The sequence below is a fragment of the Opisthorchis viverrini genome, assembly GCF_000715545.1.
Source record: "Opisthorchis viverrini unplaced genomic scaffold opera_v5_28, whole genome shotgun sequence".
Taxonomy (NCBI): Eukaryota; Metazoa; Platyhelminthes; class Trematoda; order Opisthorchiida; family Opisthorchiidae; genus Opisthorchis; species Opisthorchis viverrini.
Window position 1 is genome coordinate 522,892 of NW_008751684.1, and position 23,540 is coordinate 546,431.

The following is a 23,540-nucleotide window of genomic DNA, read 5'->3' on the forward strand; positions in this document are numbered from 1 at the left end:
GAAGCATCACGGTATTTGGTTTGAGCCCAGCCAAGTATTTCAATGCACGTTTACGCAACACTGTTCTTAAGACTGCGCGCATGCCCAGGAGTCTTACCCCAGTTTAGCTAACATTCTAATGCGCCGCTCGTCTGGTTGACTTTGTAGATATCGGGAACGGTCTCAATTGAAAGCCGCCTTCACTTGAATCTGATTATTTGTTCGGAGTAAAATGTCAGCTGTTTGGCCATATAACCGGATTTTCCGCATTTCAGATAGTCCATTTTACGTGGATGTGAAGACCAAAGTTGACCCAAGCCAAGTTCAGTGCTACGGCCCTGGTCTGGAGTCCGGACTATTACGAGCCGGTTGGCCGGCCTATTTCACAGTGGACACAAAGAAAGCTGGCGATGCCAAATTGCAAGTGCGTAGCGCTAATGTTTGACGATCATTTGCATACCATGTTTTCCGTTATTATTCAGTTTCTTCTCACCAATGCATCTTGTGACAGTGATGGCACACCTGCTTTCTTATGTCCAGGTTTCATCAAATTATGCCGACCTGCGGCTGAGTAATGTTTTGGACTGAGATGTGAGCGTACACAGTTTGTACGATATTCAATGAATCTATTTAGCCGTTGGTCATCCATTGATTTGCTCATTTGTGGGAGCTATTGCTTCATTACAAACCAGTAACCAGTGTCGTGTCCAGCGGCATTATTGAGGCACACTAATCCGGTGGTCTGGCAACGCGTGGCAACACACGTCCAAATCGCGGAAAACACGGACTCGGCACAGTCCTTTTTCATTCCGCTGCGCAGCTAAATCCACCCCAGCTGAAAACTTTCAAAAAATCGTGTAAATGATTTTATAATCAATTAATTTCGACGGTAGAATCGGAATATGGGGGTCTGAACATAAAGTCACAAAGAGTCGAGCACTGTCAAGCGACTGAAACACGTTGCCAATAGACAAATGCAAATAATGGCTGGCAAGTGAAAAATACTCTGGTAGCTCTCCGGTCTGTGTTTAAAAAACAACGTTTAGACATGGGTTGCAAAGTCCAAGTACGCCGAAAGACCTTTCGGGACGCTATTACACAGTTTTGGTTTATTCGATATCTGTTGGTGGGAAAAAACCCGACTAGTGACTTTCATCTAAACACTGGTAAACTTGAGTAAAAGGAGACAAATTTTCTACTTACCAGTTATCTCTAATGCCACATACCGGCGGCGCCAGGGTTACTCTTTTTTGTCTCCAAGTAAACATTTTATTATCTGAGATCCTAGCACCGAACTGTTCACACAGCGGATGAATTTTCCGAAACCAGCCCTCATTGTCTGCATTCTGAATATCTGCATAATGGCTGTTCATTCTTTTGCTATCAAGGCGATGTACGACTGATTTTTTTGTGGTTACGTACACCCATATTCAGTTCTTGATGCAGTCGTAAGGCTTTTCTTATCTAGCATACCGGATGTATTATATGTTGTTCAACGTACATGCAATCAACGCCTTTGCAAGGAAATCTTTCTCTTATGAGAAGTTTGCTTATTCCTACCAAGTAGGATAAGGCTTTATTTATACTCTTGAATTATTTGGAGTACAGTTTACTTACTCTAATTGACACTTCCCATACTGTCATCATATTGCGCCCTCTTTAGGCTTCAGAGTGATATCAAAAACTTAGCAAACGTTTAAGCGTCGTTACGGCGTCTTGAGGTACCTCCAGAGGACCTTAATGCATTCATTCGTGTTACCTCGAAACAAGCTACATTTTGGATTACCGATGTTTGACGCTGCTTACGTTTATGAGGGAAATGCTTTCGCTTTTCGCTTCTTGCCTGCTTCATGAATGGATAAGGATGATCTGTGCTACTTAATTAACGAGTGCGGTCAGCCAGATTTCGCTGTTCTTATTATCTTTGATCGTCTTGTCAGTGAAGCCAGTTCATACTGAAGAGCCGAAAACCACTGTGCAGCTGTTTCATCCAAATTTGGGGATTACCAGTGGTGCACATATCACGAAACTCATGGAGTTTCGAATCCGCAATTTTGGGACCCGTATGTGTTCATTTAACCGTTCGGTTGCAGGCGGCCAAATGGCAGTGATTAGCCCTCACTTTGGATAGGGCGTTGCTCATCCTCCAATCACAGAAGTACATCACGTGGTCACGTGCTGACTAGCTCCATGAGTGATGACCTCTCGGGTGAAAGTTTCACTAGTCTCGTGAAATTACTCTTTATCTGGGCTAATCGTTCCTATAGTCACCACAACAGATCCGTAGACATTGACATGTCACAGTTTGGGTGGATTAGATAGTTTTATATACGGTATTTGGTTGACTGAGCTTATTTGGACAGCGAAAAGTTCGAGATATCTATGTTATTTTGTCATCGATAAGTTTTCACAGCAATCCGATAAACAAATGAACGTGTACATTTGATTACGTAAATATGGCGGTGAAGAGTCACCGTTTCAACCTTTTACCAACATCTTCGGACCAAATAATTTTCCATCTAAACAGACGTAAATTGGTAAGACGTCAACTCATACTGTCGTATACCAGTGCTCACCGATCTGTATTCGACTCTTCAATAGGCGCCGATAATCGTCGCGAGAGGATTAGACAAAGGATTAGACAATCCCTAAAATCCTCTCACACCTACCGTGTAGTGTTACTGTTTTTTTTTCAGCTGGTTGCAGGAATTTAGTTTTCTGGGATTTAGTAACCAGTAGGAGCTAGAAGGACCCGCGTTCGAGCCGGAGGTCTTGGCTGAGAGACCTATTCTAGCACACTGCAATGATTATTCGGACTCAGTCTGGCAATAACTGAACTACACTATTCTTTCAATTAATCATTCAGATCATTCCCCTAGGACTACACAAACCCTCACTCTGTCTCGAGAATGGTCTTAACTGTGCAAAAACCTGCACGTCACATAGGTTAGGTCATTTTTGAAATATCTATTGTGCTTGTTTTGTGATTTGTTTATTCACTGGACTTGGCAATTTGATTCCACGCGTTTTGTCACCAATCGAGGAGACATCGTCATTACGGAGTTGATTGAAAAAAGATTGAAAAAAGATTGGTATGGGCGATATAGCTTGGGACGACTAAGCTTTCATTTTCTGGTACCACATTTAATCTCGCAATGCACTTATAAACCCATTCCAACATACCGTAGTGGAGAGAGGTTTTTTAATGCATTCCAAAGGTTACACCCCAAAGACTTTACGATCCCTGTCGCATGCTTTTTTGGGGATAGTGGTGATATTTTTCCAGGTACATTGTCTTTCAGAGGAGCTCTTGACTCAGATTGAGTTTTGTAGTCCCCTGTGGGTGAAAATCAGATGCATTTAGCCTCAGAAAAGAAGTCTGACGTCTCTCATTGGATTAAGCCGTGTGAACTAAGTTTTGATCCACCCACTCCTCTTGTACGTCTGGATCATGAGCTACCATGACTGTCTTAAAACAGTCACAGCTATCCTCCTGTAGTGTTCATTCATTTTACAGCCTGAAGGACACTGCAAGCCAGTACTTTCACTAGAACTGATTTTCGCTGTTCGTACTCTTTCCGGGAGTGCCGTCCATCGATAAAGAGCCTATTCTAATCAACACTGTCGATAAAGAGAAGTCTCCGATTAGGCTACAAATATGCGGCATTCAACCCTTAGCGGTTTGACTTCGAAATCGTTCCATTTTACGCTTTCTTTAATTGCGGTAAAACAGGCTTTTCTTTGCTACTTGAAGATGGGGTCTTCTTAACCTGTAATATGTGCACTATAGCGCTACTGAATGTTATTTAAGACTGATGCGTGGTCATTGGCGTATTCGGTTATCTGGACGTTTCCGCTATGTCTACATACAGCACTTCAATGGAGTGATCCCACAGTCTATCCCACCGATTTTTCACTTTGTAATTCTTCATTCGGTTTCTGAAAAGAATTTGGTAAATTTTGATTTTAACTACTACTCTTCGACGGAATCATTCGCGGAACTACCCGTAAGGGTAGTTCTCATGAAGCTTTTCAACACGCGGAAACAGTCATATGTTGAGAAATGTAAACTGTGGGAGAGAAATGGCTCACTGTAAGTTCTTATGCCGAAGTTTTCTACCACCTTGAAAGTAACCACTTTAGTCAAGCTCTATTGTTTCACTCTATGTACAACTTACCAACCCGTATGTCCGTCCGCAGGTTCGGTACACACCTAAACCTGGAGGAGAAACGCGACCAGCGCATATCCAGCCCTTAGGTGCCGCTGCTGGGAAAGACATTTCCCAACCTCAGCACTATCATAAGATCACCTACACCCCCGAAGCAGAAGGATTGTGTCATATCGAGGTTCTGTACGACGGGGAACATGTTCCTGGATCTCCTTTCTTGGTTCAGATTCGGAAATCTTGTGAACCGGAGCGCGTACGTGTCCTTGGACCTGGAGTAGATGGTCCTGTGCTGGCCAGCCTGCCTGTCACCTTCACAGTTGATGCTCGAGATGCTGGCATGGGTGATCTGACTCTCGGACTGACTGTAAGTATTATTATACTAAATTATTATAGTACGCATGGTGCGTTTGTTACTGTTTCCTAAACATTTTTCGAATCTTGATACAATTTCAGGATCCAAGGGGACAGTCTGTACCTGTTCGTGTCGTTCCTCTGCCTGTGGATAACGAGTCCATCGTGACGAATGGTGCGGTCCCTTCTGTGACCAGTTTAGCCTCCGGTGATGTCAGTGACACCGGGCTGTTGTCTTGTACTTACGAACCATACTTAGTCGGTCCGCACAACATTCATGTCATGTTTGCCGGAGTGGAGGTGGATAACAGCCCTTTCGTTATCCAGAGCGTTCCAACTGGCCGAGCGGATCTGTGTTCAATAGAAGGTAAGAAAGTACTAGTATGAAGGCTTGTTTATGATTTCTGGTATTCATGTGTACGCCTAAATATTGCTGACAATGTCGTTTCAGGAAGATTTCAGCACTGTCGACCTTTCCGTGCCAGCGGTAATCACAATAATACAATCGGTTTCTTTCCAGATTATCCGATTGAGCGCTTGGTGGCGTAGTTACCTCAGAATGCATGTGTTGGACCGGCACCCCGTGCCGCCTTCATCCAGTCTTTTGCGTTTGTTTCACTTCAAGGCTTTGGACATAATTAACTAAACTTTATGGTTGTAAAGGAATGAAGCATCAGTGACAAAATTGACGTTTAATCCTAGTGGCAAGTAGTTCAGTTCAGTCCTGGAATCTCCAATGAATATGGGCATCCTTTAGGAAGTCCTGCTGATCGGTATCTCTCTTCAGGTGCAGCCTGACTTTTGGCCTGTTGAGTATTTTGAAAATGTTCTGCCATGACTGCACACTTAGTTGTCTTGCGGTGTTACTTTGTTCATAGTGTGTCTATCTTGTTTTCATCACATGAATGACACGAAGGTTATGTTTACCATTCTTGTTTTCCACATCATACGTGGTTAACGTATCTTAACTTACCGTTCATCTTAGGTGCTGTCCATTTATGTTGGTTTGTTACCATAAATTTGTACTTATTTGATTTGTAAATAATTGTACATCGTCTTTGTCATTACTTTCGATCGCCTTATTGACTGATGGAAAAGGTGCCTCGTTTAAATTTTGGGACCTTGGCTTATTATGCCTGGTCTGGTAAGTCTCTTTACGGATACTCCGTGCAACTTTAATAAAGCTGACATTAGTTACCTAGGATAATGCAGACGATCCGCATAAAGGTTGGATTTTCGCCAGGCGTTGGTGGCACTGAGAAGGTCAATGAAGAAAGCCACTTTTATGTTCCGTTATGTTTAGAGCACAAAGACAGGCATGTTGTTTCTTGGCCTTCACATTCATTTCGCACTTGTTTATTTGAGTCTGTCAGGCTTAGATTTCAAGCTGTGGTACACATTGCGAATCGAGATTCCAGAGAACCACGAGGATATGAAGGTTGAACTGTGAAATTTAAAGCTGGGAATGGTTCTTATGTTCAGTGGGTAACCTAGACGTTTCCCTTAAGCTTACAATTTAAATGCTTTCAGATCCGATTAGTGAAATCGTCCCTATCGAAACGGAGAACGTGATTAGAGTCAACATTGCTCAAGGTGGCACTGGTCGCCTTACTTGCCAGGTGGTTCAACCTGCCACGAAACCGGGCGTTTCAGCTACTTTGCTACCTGTGGAGTCTGAGGAGAACAGTGATGGTATCGTTAGCGTGTATTACACTCCGAAACAGTTGGGTGAACTATGCGTGGAACTGCGGTTCGGTGGTCAGCTGATTCCCGGTGGCGAATTCACGCAAAAGGTAAGCAATCGCCCTTTGTTTACCTAGGTGTAATGTTCTGTATAAACGTTATCCCCTAAATTTTGCAGTGATGTTTTTGTTGTACAACTGGTCTTTGATGCGCTGTATCCATTCGCAAGATAAAAGCGGTGTATGGACCGTTCAGTAAGACGTGGATCTGGCTATCCAGAAGAAATTCATTGTTCCAACTTACTCAACAGTTTCCATTTACTTGTGCGACAATCCTTTTGAGCACTCTCCACATAGGTGCGTCGAGTTTTATTCAAACTTGCCTGTCACTGTGTAGACTTCTTGCAGTCCTACTCGTCATTAAAGCTCGGTAAGGCTCTTGTTCCGCATAGGCCGTGACACGTGCTGTCCTACACAAGATTTTGTCTCATATGGGGATCCTTACATTGGTACCTTCATGAGCTTCGACTACTTAGGTTTCAAGCTGACTGTCTTTTGTTTCACTATGAAATATAGAAAGGGGTCCTCAACTTTCCCACCAAAGCGTGTGCCCACGAGGTAATTCCCTCTCATTCTTTCCAAGTAGAGGAGTCGCAAAGTAAACTGTATTTCGCATTTATGTCGTTTTTATGTATTTATCTAATAGCAAGGGTATAAGTAGTGGGGCCTCATTGAAGTCGCTGCAGTTTAATTCTTCACTCTTGTGTCGTCACACTTTCTTACGCAGGTTGTCACCCGCGAGGAGGCTGCCAAACCCGCAGTAAGTTGGCTCATTGAGATATACCTTTGAGTTCTCATCACTGTTTGTCTTGTTTTCTACTGTGTTTTGTACAACCTTCTAATAAACGGCGTTAAAATGTTTCGAAAAGTTTTTAGAATTGGAGAAAGTTGTTCCAGAAACGTGTTCCAGGAATAACCAGACTAATTCTCGGTTCTTACCGTTATTAGCTGTCATCAGGATGATATAGGGAAGCATGAATTCAAATATTCTCTTGGGGACAACATATCCATACAGAGTTACTTATGTTCCACCGGAAATGTTCGACAAAATTTGGCAAAAAACAGTGATCTTCATAACGGGGCCGCTCGTGGAAATCAGTTTTTTTCCAATAAATGAATAAGGTCACATGAGCGAACTGCTCCTTCACCACTAAAATTCAGCGTTGGAATACGTTTTTTAAAAATCACACAAACCCAGATTTGATTGTTGAAGCATGACAGCATGACATCAGTGCTCAACACCAATGCTTCACTGCCGTACAGCCATGACTTATTTGAAAGCCTTATTGTAAAGAAAAGAATAAAGGTGGATGGGGGAGGGACTTAGTGCTAGCTTAACACAATCATTCCGAGGTGCCTACACCTCCAGAAATTCACTCAGGCAATCTGGACAGAAACTGACAACAAGAACGCCACTGACATCGGGTGCCAGCCATATCTTGTAGTGTCTCCAACCAGGCACAGCGAGGATCACGCGGTCCCCATCCTGGAAGAAGAAATCATGCCATCGACCGGGTCGCCTTAATCCCCGAATGCAGCAGGATGGGGAAACGAAATCAGACAGTAACTTGGTTCTGACACCATAGCCTGTTTTAGTGGCGCGCTCGCCCAGTCGTATAATAGCACTTCGTACTTTGAGGGTGAGAGACGCAATTCGAAACGCATGGTAACATCACTTAGGTTATTTGGTGTGTTTCTTATCTGAATGGAAACTGAAAGAAGTAGCGCAACATTGGCCAAATATTCAATGAATTTAAGGGCTTCCCAGGAAAGAAGGTCCAAAATTAGGGTGAAAGACAACAAAAGTTTCTCACTTAATTAATCCACTATTAGGTTATGGAGAAAAGGTGACAAACAGTAAGCCTGAAGGGCACCACTTTTGGTCATGTTGGGAGAGTATTCCCAGCAGACCTTAACGCGCCCGCAGGTATATAGTATGATGGTTGGAGGACTGTGAAGAAAATGCGTGGCACACCATTGAAAGATAGACATCCCCACAAAGCAGCGCGACCGAGCCGGACATTACGTTCAGACATGAGAACAACAATTATTGTTTTTCTGTGTGACGATGCTCCAGCAGTTGTCGTGAGGTAGAGATATGGTAAATGCAGCCACGACCCGAACGGAACTCTGCTTGGTTTTCACGGCTCTCCTCACAAAGGTGCTGGTATTCCTGCGTGGGATCATATCTGTGGGCAACTTGGAAGCGATCATGATCAAACGACATTTTTCATTGGTTTGCTGCATATTTTTTTCTTCCAATAGGCCTCTTAATCAGGTTTGTTAACCTGATATGCGGACCCTTAGATACGTTCTAGTTATAGAAACATTTGGATAACAATCAGTGGATTTTTTGGACATGTGTGCTTTATAATCGGCGTGCTTGTCAATGAGGTACTGAACACCACATCGTCTCCCGGTAGTACACAGCGTATGCTCTCGATTGGATGTAACAAAATAGATGCACTTTGTCAACTCCACACACAGAAAACAATGCTTTGCTCGAAGTAATTCACTCGTGTCCCAACGTATTTACTTATTTCCCGTCTAATTACGCTGCGTCGCCATGCGTTAAATTATTTCAATGCACTCGGGATCTCAGTCGTGCACTGACGTCAGCGATAGATCGGCATCGACACCCGCCACGTTTAGACCACAGTAAGGTTGCACTGCCCACGCTGTGCCCTGGCCTTTTGAAAAAAAAAATTATAATACAGTGCGCTAACGTGCAGCTGAAAGCAGTACAAACCGGAGCTGACGTTTTGAAGGCTTTAGGTGATCCATCAAGTTGTCGTAGGCGCACTCTGTTGTAGGAGACACTGTGATAGAATAAGACTCACCATCTCCGCTCTTTATAGAACAGGGCCGAAAAAGTGGACTTTCTTTATTGTAAAAACTCAGTTGTTGGAGTGATCTGCGCTAGTGGTTGTATCCTTTTGAAAAAATTATAATACAGTGCGCTAACGTGCAGCTGAAAGCAGTACAAACCGGAGCTGACGTTTTGAAGGCTTTAGGTGATCCATCAAGTTGTCGTAGGCGCACTCTGTTGTAGGAGACACTGTGATAGAATAAGACTCACCATCTCCGCTCTTTATAGAACAGGGCCGAAAAAGTGGACTTTCTTTATTGTAAAAACTCAGTTGTTGGAGTGATCTGCGCTAGTGGTTGTATGATTTTCGTGAAATCAGTTTAAGCGTCCGAATTTGTCTTTAAATTAAGTTATTTGAAAACCTTTTACGTGCCTCAAACGCTTTCACCTCCCATCTTTGGGGATTATTTTACACGGGAAAATGTTAAGACATTCACCCACGTTAATATGATTTCCCTAGTCGTCTTGCGTTTGCCGTTTTCAAGTACACATTGTGCCCTGAACACAAGGCTACAAATTGCAACGAGAAAACAGGCGCTGATCAAATAAAATTAAAAAAATACTCTCGCTCAGAGCACGGTGCACCCAATATACCAGCACCGTCCAATTAGGGGAAGTACGGCCGGGAAATTTTTGTTCACTGAGCAGCTATTCGTCCGAGTTTCGTTAACGGACCAAGCGTGACCTAAGAGTCTTGTTTGGTGCCATCGACCTTCATGTTTTTAGCCACTGAGGTCGTGGCCTGAATATTTAGTCTTAGCGAGGGAGGGCGAGTGAACTCGTCTTGCACTCATTTTGCTGCTCAGAATAATACACGGTGATCAAATCTTGCATAAAACATGGGGCCTTTTATTAGAGCCGAAGTTGGGAAAGATGTTACCTCTGTTGACCCAGAAGGATGCTAAATAGTCGGATAAAGTAATCGTCATGATCCTTCGCCCAAATGCGTCAAATACCCAAACCAACGAACACTCGTCCAAGGCGCACTTCCGGAAGGTTGAACTGATTTGAACTCGAATTCACTTGACTTTATATCGAGTTCCCATTGTTTTTATCATGTTCACAATACAATTCTTCAGTCTGATCGTGACTGTTTCATTAGCGTCTACGTGAACATCATCTGAAGGCTTGCCCGCCTCTAGCTATTTTTATCCCACCACTTCAGTCTAATCTTTTGCATAACCAGTCCACGGGAGCTATTACCATACAAGCTATCCATACAAGTCCACGAAGGCCCATTCCCCTCGCCATCCTAGATGGAATGATGGGGCGAGTCAAAGCTAAGGATCCAGAAACCGCTGCCATCTTCCTCATTAGTAAACAGATTCCCCTGTGTATTTGATAGGATTTGTAAGATATCAGACATTGGCTGCGCTGATTAGCAAGCTTCATTGTGTTTTCGTACCTGATGCTTGTCACCAGACTGGACTCCCACTAACTGTTTGTTTTCCTCTTCATTATTCTCACATTTCCTTGCATTAACATTGCTTGTTCTCTGGAATTTTCCTCCACAAAATTCAATAAGACTGGTCGTCCATGTTTGTGTTGACATTTACGAAGCACTGTTACCTCAAGTTATACTCATTTTCTATCCGGTCTCAAGCCATCACCAATCAAAACTCCCGTAAATCCAATCTATTCACTTTTTCTCATAGCTTGGGCTCTATGTTCATCTATAATCTTAGCAACCGTGTGCCAGCGCGCGCAACAGACTCAGAGGCAATTGTGGACCAACTTAGTATCAGGTTTCTCAAGCTGGTTGGTCCATTTTCCCATCATGCTCTGCTATAACCCAGCAATCAGAGACCTATTCTCCCATCAAGCCCCTTGAGTCACCTGCCCTTGCTTCCAGAGTTTTTGCTGTGTGACACTATAGAGCCAAACGGCCTGGCTGGTTGCTATACTGCTAAATGGCTGGTGCACCGACCACTGGACTGGAGCTGCGCTTATGTAAAACCGTCAATGCTTGGTTCATCAAGCGACCAAAATGTCGCGACAACCAATAGCGCAACTGGGCAAGGTCACCTAACTTGTGTTGTGCACAATGAAAATACAAGCAATCTAGTCACACAGAAATGAGTGAACTTAGCCTAATGCCGCAGCTTTCGCCTGTGCTTTAGCGAACCTCTATAGTATATTATTGATCAGCTCGGTCTTGTTCTGTAAACCGAATGTGATGAGGGTGAGGTTGATGATGATCTGTCGTCGCCTTCGACGTTTTGACGTCGTTTAGAGTACATCGAAATCAACTGACTCACTACATCTGATGAAGCTTAACGGACCGTTGACTAAAATACTGATAAGACATGCCGAGAACATATGTGTGAAGCTACTTAAACTACCTTGAACACAGCATGTTGAAAGCTCGGAAATCCAATATGATCTTTCAAAGCAAAATTCACATTTCAGGATTTTTGTCTTGAATATTTGTTTTATCAAATAGCTATTACCGAATGTACAACCTACCCCCTTCATAATTTCTTGATGAGTGGATTAAAAAAGCGGCATTCTGGAGCATGTATTTCACGGAACTACAGTTCCTAACAGATTACACGTTCGCTAAAGTAGATTTCTGTCAGCTTATTCATGTGCACCATTTCAAATTTGCAAACATGGACAGCAGTGCGTGCAGTCGAACGTACCCGCAAAAGATGGCTCTACAAACTTCGTAGACTGTAAAAAAGCCAACCTGTCTTGTCTTTAGTTTTACAGGGACTTGTTGTGAACCCGTCGAGTCTTCCTAAAATACCACCGCCTAAAATCTACCACCGGGGAAATGCGGAGACTGTAATGGAGCTTTTTTTATCACTGACGTCTCCTGAGAAAGAGGATCGGTTAAAAAGTAAACTGATATAACTGCGCTATCGTTTGTGGCGTACCCTACGAGTGATAACACGAAAAGCCCTGCCGGACCTAAGGAACTAATATAAAAGCTGCAATATTAAGACCGGATGAGAGGTCCAGCGCTGTCACTCTTTATAGGAAATCTACGACTTCCTGTCCGGCCCATCAAAGTTTCTTGCAGAAAACAACTAATGTGTTTTGGTTTGTCCGTGGGCTAACTTATCATCTTTTTGTTCACCATATACTCCGGCTACATGTGCTACCTAAGATCTATAAAAACGTCCACCAATTTGTCCAATACTACTTATTCTGAACTAGCCAAATGATTAGTCAGCATTTCCAGGCCTGTAGAAGTTGAGTCTAATAAACCTTGTTTTGCGATTCCTTACGGGCTTTTATTACCGTGTCTTGGGAAATTAAGCATTCCCAGCCTGCTACTGTTCGTGCGACACTCAGTTACAAATGTCTCTTCGAAAGTTTTTTATGGTGGATTCTTATCAGCGCAGCTACGTTTCACCCTACTACTTGTCTCGACTTTCGGGAATATCCTCATATGTACGAAAAATACCAACTTCTAATTTTTCAAGCTCCGACGTTTAGTGACATATTTGTAGTCAGAGGCTGATATTTACAGAACTACTTTATATAAAAGTTTTTTGAAAAGATAGTTTGTCATTTGTATAGCACGAAAAACGAACTGCGAATTTTCTCGTGTTTGCCTCACTCTTCCAGAAACTGAAGTAAAAATACAATTGACACAACGAGATGTAATGAACTCAGGCCGGGGATTTTCCCAGCTTCGCGCTACCTCGCGGTTATTGAAACATGATATTTTCATGAGACGAGGGCTTAGGTCGATGGCAGAACTCTTACCGGTTGTATATCCACTGCATTTTCGGAGACACTGGTGGTTTGAGATACCTGTTTAGCGGCGGAACTTTGCAGTGTTGAAGTCCGCTTATTCTGCTGTGCTCTTTCTGTGAGGAAAGCATTACTCTAGCTTCGATATAAAAAGCTTCATTCCCTCTGCTCTCTGTCAGCACTATTGTCCTATGTGGCAACGTGTCTTTCTTCTCAATTACTTGGAGATTTATTCTCTAGAATGCGATGGACTACCGTTCTGTTTCTTTTCTTGTCCCTTTTCTCCTTTTGGTCTAAATGGTATTTTCAAATGGGTATTGATGCATGCCGCTCCCTCCCTCCCCCTCAGAGGTTTCAAACTCGATAAGTTGGAAGGTTTGGGAAGGAAATGGCCCTTTGCTCCATGCATTTAGTTTTTCAGTTGAGCTTACTGACATCTGACTAGGCCTGCTATCACTATTTCATGATTCAACTCGTCATTGATGCGCATATCTGTGGTCTCTAGGACCACCGTACGCGGTTTATGGCTACTGATGTTACTGTCCTTCATTATTTGAGTAAATGTTTATGTCACCTGATACACGACTTTCTACATGCTTGTTTTCGTTATCCATACTGGTGACTCACAAAAGTGCATCGAATTCTAATTCGGCACGTCCAGTCGGGTATGCCTCTGTTCCTTTCCATTTTTTATGTGAAGCTAGCCTGTAGAATGAGACACTGTATCCGCACATAATTTCTTCTGCAACTTTGCAGAAAGCTACCTCACAATTTCGTTCAGTGGAATTCAGACTACCAGCCCCCCGGGGTGACGCGGATGTGGAATGTAAGTTATTTCGTGGATCCTGCTGTCTGATGGGGATTGAATTTAAGTGATTCCCTTTATTCGTGATTTCTGTTTTTCTCAATTCACTGTCGGCTCTTTAGTGGTACGTACCCTGTGTGTCATTAATTGTGCGTGTTGCCTTTCAAAAAACTGTGACTTGTCTGGCGTGTTTAACTTCACTGCTTGTATGTCATGGAGGTTAATTTTTTGTCGAAGTAGTTAAGAGGAATATGAATCAATCCAGGAACTTTGTGACAGCCATATTTTTTTTATTCAAAAGCTGACAGCTTTGAGTCTGACAACTGTCGCATGAACCGTGAGATTTCTTCGTCAGCCGATTCTCTGAAGCTGGAGCGTAAAAAAATTTCACTCTGTTTAAGAGTAACCGTAAGTCCATGCCTCGCGAATCAGAGGACGGTACATCGAACGAAGGTGAACGAGGTAAGCCTTGACCACCTAATCAGTGGCACCCGTTCGTGATGCAGAATGACTCACTAACAGCAGCTCGGATATATGTGTTTCCTGAAAAATAGATATGGTATTACGTAACATAGGTTCGATTCACCTGAAAGGTAGCCTTTGCAAAGTTCCAAAAATGAGAAATACCAATAAGGATGAAACAGCTGTAAGGTGATCGGGTTTTCAGAAAAGACTCATCCTAAACGTCGGAATCACAAATGGGGATTCCTACATTCCATCGCTCACAAAGCACTCGAATGCGCACTCAATCGTCATTCGATATTCAGTTTGTGGTGTTAGGCTGCCAATTCTGCCTTTTTATCCGCAATGTAGATTTTGGTTGACATGCGCATGCTGGGTTTTGTAGTGTGCGATGTAGATGCAGTCTATGTTACCGTAAAAAACGAAACCGAATTTCAGTACAAGAAAATCTACAAGTTTGGATCGTTTGTGACCCCATGTTGGGCAGCGACGTTATTTTTAGTGAAAGAATCTCTATTATGACACGTGATCGCTTTACTAGTTTGGCAAAATCTATCATCGTAAAACCTGCGCCTATTGTTGTTTCTCACCGAATTACACATCTTGTTTGTTCCCGTTACCGGAAATTTCGATTGTCTTTTCACAGGCATGGTTGTTCGACCGTCTGGGACGCACCAACATGTTACACCAACCATTAACCCGGACGATACAATAACGATAATGTATGATCCTGTTGAACAGGGCATGCATGAGCTTCATGTGAATGGCATCACTCGTGCGAAGCCGGGCGACATCAGGAGTAGCACTGTGGCTATGCCATTGCAAGGCAGCCCGTATCGTTTTTTCGTGGATTTCGTGACTACCGGTCACGTCACTGCCTACGGACCTGGTTTGAGTCACGGAGTAACCAACCAACCAGCAGAGTTTACAATCAATACAAAGGATGCTGGAGGAGGTTTGTTCAAATTTATTTGCGCTTCTAGATAACTATTGAGTTGATATCGTGCCCAAACTGTAATTTATGTGTCTGTTTATTCAGTCTGCTCTATAAAACTAAATCAAGACAAAATCTCGTCTTTTAGAGCATCAGTTCCTGTGACCCAATTCGCTTTATCCATGTGTGGACTAGTCTCTAGCCTCATGTTTTTTATATCGAAAATCCTTTCCTAGATAAAACGTTTCCAAAATTTCGACTTTTTAATGTCTCAGGTTCTCGTTTCTTTCAAGTATGATGTAAGCCAGGTTTCACTTTGTACGGATGTTCACTGGTATTTCGAAACGCTAGCCGTGAAACGTACTCAACTTCGAACCAAAAGCTAACCAATGTAAAGAAGAGAAATACAATAGCGGCTAACCAACGCACTTGCATCCAGTGCGTTTAGCCGGTCACGCTTTTTCCTTCTTGTCCCTCCTTTGTTGGACACAGTGAGCGTAATCAATAACTCCTCGTTTTAAATATAGAAGACTCGAGTTCGGTCGCAGTAAATGTAATTACCCCCCATCACGTTTGCTTCCCGATTGATGATGAATCATGGTTGAACTATTCCAGCGCACTTACCTTTAATTCCTGTCGCTTCTTCTACGTATCTGAGCCGCTAAAAACCAGTTTCTTGTTTTATCTTGAAGTAGAACTAGTGTTTTTTCAATCACCCGGTTAATGTGTCAGTAAGTGGATTCTCCGTAAATCGACAAAAATGACCCTAGTTCGTATATCTTCCAAAATAGGTGGTCTATCGCTATCCGTTGAAGGACCTTCGAAAGCCGAAATCAAATGTGACGAACATGATGACGGAACGTGCACTGTTAGATATTATCCATCAGCTCCCGGTGACTACCAGGTTGCCATCAAATTCAAGGATCAGCATATTTCAGGATCACCGTTCCCGGCAAAGATAATTGGTGAGTTCAGTGACACTTGTTCTGTCCACCTTCGTTCCCCTTGGTATCATCCCATACAGATCAGCTACTATTCTGCATGCCTGTTTGAATGCACACAGATGAACGCTTGATCTTGAACTTGAGAGGTAGGTTAATGTTGGACTGCGTTTCTGTTTTGCACTTACTGTGATAGCTGGTGTAAGCTCATGCAGGCGAGCGGTTTTCGTGTTGCGCTACTTGTATTTTTCACTTGCGCTGTCATTGCACTTACCATAATGTGGCTTCATCGTATATTCTCCATCTGTTTACGAGTTTTCTGTTTACAGTCCTTAGGTTCCAACCGTGCTAAATTATCATTCATGGACTCGAAAATTTGTCCGAATCTACATACTTCATTTCATAGTCTGTGTTGCTGATTACTCTTCCAGGATGTTCGTCTTCTAAATATGCACACTGTAAAACGGGGTAGAGTTTTGCCTCTTCGGAACTTTCGGGAACCTTCATAGATGAACTGTGTTGTGCGGACGTGTTATCAACTTTCCAACTTTGTCGGATTCACTGGAGGTTTTAGGCTTGTTACACAGTTGGCTTGTGCTCTGCTTGCAAATCTTTGGGTATTCTGTAAACTCACAGCGTGACGATCTAGAAAGAGCTGCCAAGTAAACTTACGAAAGGTGGTACGGAGCAGGTAGTAGGGGGTGTACGCGCGTGTGAGCGAGTACCTCCAAATCATATAATTTTGTATATGGGTCATACGCTATCAGATTTGATCTGTGTGTTTACCGATTGGTGTGGCAGATTTCATTGTAGCGTGGTTCTTGAATGGGAGATGAAAGAACCTACGCTTCCCGTAAGGTTATTTGACACTCTAAGACGGCTGTAGATATGTAGCCTTCTCTCGACTTTTGTTGATGTACTTTTCTATCTGAATTTCTCCCCAACGTTAAATTAAAGATCACTCCAACCCATCTAAATTAAAATCTAATTGCTATGGTTTGGACTTTGCCTTTTTGGGTTTGTGCTTGCTTGCACCCATATCGTGGTCGGCTATACAAGTGTGGGTTTTTTTTCAAACGACAGACAATTTTTACAATCCTGTCCGTCTGCTATACGAGCCTTGTTCAGTAACTAGACGATTCAGCATTGACTTCCCGTTTTCAGGTGACACCTACACTCGTGCGCAGCTGAATTTGGGCGCCACCAGCGATATAGCGTTGGAAGCATTTGGCGACGATATCTCAACGCTAACTGCCAACGTACAGTCTGTTTCGGGTCGTGAGGAGCCCTGTGTACTCAAAAGACTGCCGAACAACCGACTCGGTAGGTTTCTTTCTATCGACAATAAGTTGCCTCCAGCTGAAGTCGTAAGTCAACGGCAGCTTCCAATAAGGTAGAGGTATCCGCGTCACTGACTTATTTCAACGACAGAATATTTGGTGGACAACAAATAACCTCATCTGTTACGTTTGATTCACAGAATGCTAGTAATATTCCACTCATAACTGCAGTATTCTTGTAACCAACTTAACTTTAGGCTCACACATGAGCAGTTACAGATTTTTTCATTAGTTTGTACACAAACACCTCCATCATCTAGACCTATGGCAGCCAATGTTGTGACTGCTTCACCGTAGTATTATTTTGCTGGTGCATGACCATCCTCCAGCTGACTTGTGCGCAAATGTAAGTTAATTACTGGCTCTACACTTGTCCAAATGCCAAAGTGGTGCTTTCTCTGGAATGAAAGGTTGTGTCTGAATGCGTTTATGACCTTGGGGTATTAGTGGTACCCCTTATTAATTTTATCGTTGTCTGTTGAACATGACAATCTTTGCAGCGATGCCTACTATGACGTTTATGAGCATTGATTTCGTAAGTTGAGAAGCCTAAATTATCCTTCATTTATCGGGGTTTTGCGTCGATTTGAATGGCGTGGTTGCACGACACTATTTTGCCGTATGTGGCAGGTGTTGTGCAAAAGTAAATCAGAGGAAATCTGCATTTTGTGGTATGGACGCCTTTCACCCTATTTTCGGTACCTGTATCATTCAACAAATTTGAGCTACACCCTGTAAGTGGTTACTTGTAAGTAGGGCTGTTCCTTTAATTGTAACCAACTTTCCATATTTCAAAGACCCGTAATTGGCATTCAACATCCTAAGATAAATTTTGCACCCAATGTGTCGATTAAAAGCTTCATTGTAAGGTCAGAATAGAAAAGTAACTTCTGTCCTTTTGTCACTTCAACTTAATCGTGGAGTTTTGCCCGCGAACTGTCTTGGCTCAGATCTCCATTAGCGACATTCCATCAAGCGTCAGGACATGTTTGGACGACATTCGCCTCAGCCCTTATGTTGTTAGGACTGAATAATTTAATGAAAATACCTAATCTGCTAAACTCGTAAACAACGCACTGCACTCAGTAAATAGTGATGGAAATGAAATGAAGCTGTACTGTTGCTCATATCAATTTCCAAGATAATGTTTCTTTTTGGTTTGTTCCATTTTGATAGGGATATCATTTACACCGAGGGAAATTGGTGAGCATTTGATCAGCGTATATCAGGCAGGAGAGCACATAACGAACAGTCCATTCCGTATTCGAATATCAGAGAAAGAAATCGGTGACCCGAGGCGTGTGCGTGTCACTGGTCCTGGGCTGATATCTGGCGTAGCAAATCAACCTAACCATTTCACTGTTGACACCAGGGACGCGGGTAAGTGTACCTTTTAAAAACGATCGATTCAAAGGCTTTCCAGCACTATTTATCCGGTTTACTAAACTTACTCTCCTGCTTTTTTTCTACTGACGGTTAAGGTTACGCAGGTTTGAGCCTTTCTATTGAAGGGCCAAGCAAAGCGGAGATAGACTGTCAAGACAATCATGACGGCACCTGCTCAGTCATGTACCTGCCAACTGAACCGGGCATGTATATTATCAACGTGAAATATGCCGACGTGCATGTCCCCAACAGTCCTTTCACTGTGGATGTTGGTGGGAAATCTCTGTCTCGCGTAACAGAGCGTATAACCAGACGTCGCGAAGCCTCAACTGTGACTACCGTTGGAAGCCGTTGCGAACTTAGTTTGCGAGTTGCTGGTAAGTGATCCTTATCCGGGCTATTTCGGTTTCGTATGGGGCTCCTAAAGCTTTTCAAGTCTTTATTTTCGTGATTTAGGGTAATGAGTGTTCTGTTCTCTATCATTACGCATAAGCATTCTGAACGCATTTTTACACTGTCAACTTTCGCTCACCAGTGGGTAGTCTCGCTTATTCTTATGATAGCACAATATACGTCTAAACAATTTGACCGTATGCATTATCATTTCGGTCTTCTTGAACCATGATTGTCACAGGAATAATTGTGACCACACTTCCACTAAAATCCATTTTGTTCAACTTTCAAGTGTTGTTGAATGTATCTTAATAAATTCAAATAAGACACCGTTGGAAGTCCCTGGTACTTTTTGAAACAGAAACAGCGACATGTCTTGCTCATTGGTTTAGAAAAATTTACCTCACCGCTGTCAACACTGCTTCCTAATAAGTGTGGATGTAGCGTTGTTTTGCGTGACATACTCCTATACAGTCCTTCGGTCACGATGATTAGTTTTCTCACACATATTCCGTGACGAGGAAACACCTTTGGGAGGATTAGAATGTATTATTAACGGGGCGTTTCCCCTTGGGCGGAACAGATACCTTGCGGTCGCTGCTGTTCTCTCAAACCGGACATGGAAACATACTAGTTTTTAAACATTTTATACATTCTCAGTAACTTTCTTCAGGATAACCTTTGTCAGTTTTTGCACTCCAGAGGGTATTTTCCAATTACCCCCTACTAAGGAATTAAAATGACATAGGGATCTTTATAATGCTCGCGACCTCCTGAACTATGACTCATTTGGTCACGTATCTCGTAACCAAATGAACAGACGACTGAAGTCCTGTCCCGTCCGCCTACGCTCGATTCTACGTCAGACTGCTCCCCCGTTCCCAAGTGGACAAATACAAACAGTGAGAAGAAACGCGGGAGTGGTAATGACGAATCCGAACCGAATTACTTAACTGTCCATTTTATGCATCATTTTTCGATGTTTGTGTTAAATAGAGTGAGGGATCAGTAACACATCTTGTTGAAAGGCACGAAAAAGTCTGAGTATTTAACAGCACCCCGAGGTGATAGAACGATTAGCTGTAATAAAACTATACAGATGGAAATTGCCAGAAAACGACAAAAAAGAGCTGCAGATTACGGGAGCCTGCTGAGGTTCTTTATTCACCCTCTCCATCGCTTTAATCGAGGAATGCAATTGTTTGCTACCAACACATTCTGCTTATGTATATTTGTCTGCTTAGTAGTACGGTGTTCATCAGTACCACAACAGTGTAGAGACAACACCTGCGATTTGGCGGGACACTCAACTGACGAATACCGGCCCATGCCCCTGAATTATGGTATTGTCATTTTCATTCAATCAACTAGCTGATAGGTTTGTTGCCTCGAAGAGGCGCACAGTACAGAAATCCCAATACTGCATGAATTTCTTTCTCTTGACAAGGATATAGTACGCTACTATGCAATATCATGACAGGTGTGAAGTCAGAGCAGTGAAAACAGCACAAAGCAGCTTGCCCTGTAACATCTGAAGTAACTTGACGAACTTTATACATACAACTGCATACAACGAAGATAAAATAACCTAAACATTAAAACTGCGGTTGTTCTTAGGAGGGACAGACATTCACGCCCATGTTTTATCCAACAACACCAACAACTGTTCATCGCACAATACATAAGGTATTACACTTTAGATAGCACTAGAGCCGACAATACTTCACACGCTACTCAGACAAGATATAACTCTCGCACAACTGTTTGTAGTTTTCATGATTCGTCCAACTCAAAATGAAGACGTATGTATATGAGTCTTCTTTTTCTCGTGGTTCCTTATTCTGGTGACTAGAATTCTTCCGAAGGCTGCGATCTTAATTGCTAGTGCTCCCCGAGTTCGTTTGCCTCATATTACCCTAGAGGAATTTGTTGTAAATGTCCTGCTTCGAACAGGACTGTCAGTCGTCAGCCGCGTTCATACCTTACTAGATTTCAGCGACATCTCAAGCGCGCACTGGTCAGTCGGGGATTGGTCCTTAAGTCCTATGAAGACGTATATATGAACCTGCCGACAAATTCCATCCTAGTTTCTCACGTGTCACATATATTAGTGACAGAGCCACGTATCCGAGATGTTCGTGGCGAATTGATTTTCGTCCGACTTCAATAAGCATATTTTAATAATGAAGAATCTTCATGTGACTTGGAGGCAAGGTTAGTTTTGCGTGTTGCACTCGAGTAAACATAGCATTGGTAAATGTCCTAGCATAACCTTGGGTGTAGAATCACGCTGATGTGATTCATCTTCCTTTAAAAGTAACTTTCGAGGCAGCGATCTGTAATGTGGTTACATCAATATATATTTCCTTGGGGCTGTCTCACGTCGTGAAGCAAGTGACATGAGCGCATGGTCTCTTTTGCCCCACGCCACTCAATCACGAAGACCGGCAGTAAAATAGTAATTTCATCGCTGGCGTTGCTGTTAATAATGGCCGTAGTAAGTGGTTTGCTGTCTTTTCGAAAACCATACCCTTACTATGTTCCCCATCGGCTTCCCTGTAACCAATAGAAAGGCCTCTCGGTTAGGCGGTGTATCATCAGGTAATTGATATCTAAGCTACTTTTAAAGGATAAATAATGAATTCCAGGTGGTTTGGTTTCACTTTCATTCCCTTTCATCTAGTTGACGTTTGTGTGTTAACTGTTTTATGCATCGCTTGCATCACCAAGTATTTTCAATTCCCTTTGTGGTCACACAGACACAACTTTACGGGACATGACTGCATCGGTCACCGCTCCTTCAGGAGACACCTATCCATGTGAGATAGTTCAGGTGGACGCCGATCATTACAACATCAAATTCGTTCCACAGGAAATGGGAGAACATTTGGTCAGCGTGAAACATAGAGGAATCAATATTGCCGGTGAGTTATTCTGATGTGAGCTTACTGGTGCCATTTTCATACACATCTGTCCACAATTAATCGATACCTTTATTCGCGTCTATTGATTCTACTTGGAAACAAATGATATGTTGTACAATAGCTTCCTGCGGAAAGGAGTGACCGATTCAAAACGTTTAAAAGCACTGGGCTGACCTCATTTCTAGGCGACAAAAAGTCATCACCAAGTGATTTTGTGGCCTCTAGTTTCCACTGGATAAAGCATGTGACTTAACCTGCAAGTAAGTGAGACAGAGGTTCTACACTGGAAATATTGGACTGCGCATTTTGATCCCGCGGAAGGAACTTCTATTAATGAGAGTTTTTCTCCATCATTTAATTAGTCGGCATCTTCCTCCACCAGTTATATGCTCATTTTGAGATTTGCTATATAGTTTGTGTCAGCAGCAGCTCTGTACGTCAACTAGTTTGGTCTCGGGCACGATAGTTTTGTCTTGGCAGGCAAACTGCCACCAACTTTCCAATAATGGAAATTTTGGTCGAAAAAGCTTATGTAAATTTTAAGGTAATACTGGTCCTTATTGGTCACTACTTTGCTAAGTCATCTTAGAATAGAATTTCTATCTGAAGAATATACTTTCTTCGACTTACAATTTCCAGGTAGCCCTTTCCAATTTACTGTTGGACCTATTACTGATGGTGTGGCTCATAAAGTGCGCGCAACTGGTCCTAATCTACAACGAGGCTTCACAAATGCCATTAATGAATTCACAATCTACACGCGGGAGGCGGGTGCCGGAACGTTAGCTATCGCAATAGAAGGACCAAGCAGAGCAGGCATTGACTGTGTGGTGAGTGTAGACTGCTTCTTTGATTGCCTTGAATTCGAACAACAACAGCCAGCCAAAAAGCACCGAATTAGTAGAAGTATTGGTCTCTGAAACCGAAATGAATGCTACACAGCTAGTTTACCCTTTCAGGTCCTTCCTGGGTGAGGATTCCTCAGCAAAACGTCTGCAGCCTAACTGTATATGCTATTGTCTGGTAGGTGAGAGATATGGAGGGAAATGAACGCTTTCTTAAATTCGAATAAATGTTCAACACGAAGTACATTGATTAGGTGGAATTCCAGCTCTCCTTTTATTTATTCAATGCAGTACCAGATGTTTCAACACGCCAATGCATTCGCTTTTTGGTGTGCCTTTATAATCCCCACCTACGACTGTGGTACTACTCAATGGTCCTATAAAGCCGTGGCCTTCGTTGGTAATCGCATATATAGCGGTTGAACGGTTGGTCGAGAATGGCAGTTGGCTTGCAAACGGCTCGTTACCTTACTACGTAATATTGTTAGTATATGGTTGGATAGGACGAAATACATACCGGACGTCAACTGATGATGCCTCTTCTAACGATGACACGGTTGGTACGTCCGGTTAACCTATCAAAATCACCTGACCAACGACTAAATCCGAGTGCGTTCAACTAGATGTCATTGTTAATAACCGTTTAAGTTATTTTTACGGATGCCTATTGGGCTGCATCCGAAACATTGGGAATA

At 42.8% G+C, this 23,540-nt stretch overlaps 1 protein-coding gene across 1 annotated transcript in view; it reads left to right on the plus strand.

Annotated features, from left to right (window-relative positions):
• The window catches only part of T265_02321 (hypothetical protein), a gene marked incomplete at both ends in the record, with an annotated part of 104,419 nt that overhangs the window by 66,188 nt on the left and 14,691 nt on the right, over nt 1–23,540 (plus strand). The window contains 13 exons of the mRNA XM_009166535.1: nt 255–403; nt 4,180–4,512; nt 4,602–4,866; nt 6,030–6,292; nt 6,969–7,001; nt 13,572–13,641; nt 14,729–15,037; nt 15,787–15,981; nt 17,122–17,280; nt 18,474–18,677; nt 18,779–19,060; nt 21,836–22,000; nt 22,640–22,830. Of these exons, the coding sequence (XP_009164799.1) occupies nt 255–403; nt 4,180–4,512; nt 4,602–4,866; nt 6,030–6,292; nt 6,969–7,001; nt 13,572–13,641; nt 14,729–15,037; nt 15,787–15,981; nt 17,122–17,280; nt 18,474–18,677; nt 18,779–19,060; nt 21,836–22,000; nt 22,640–22,830 (2,618 nt within the window). The remainder of the gene's footprint in view (nt 1–254; nt 404–4,179; nt 4,513–4,601; nt 4,867–6,029; nt 6,293–6,968; nt 7,002–13,571; nt 13,642–14,728; nt 15,038–15,786; nt 15,982–17,121; nt 17,281–18,473; nt 18,678–18,778; nt 19,061–21,835; nt 22,001–22,639; nt 22,831–23,540) is intronic.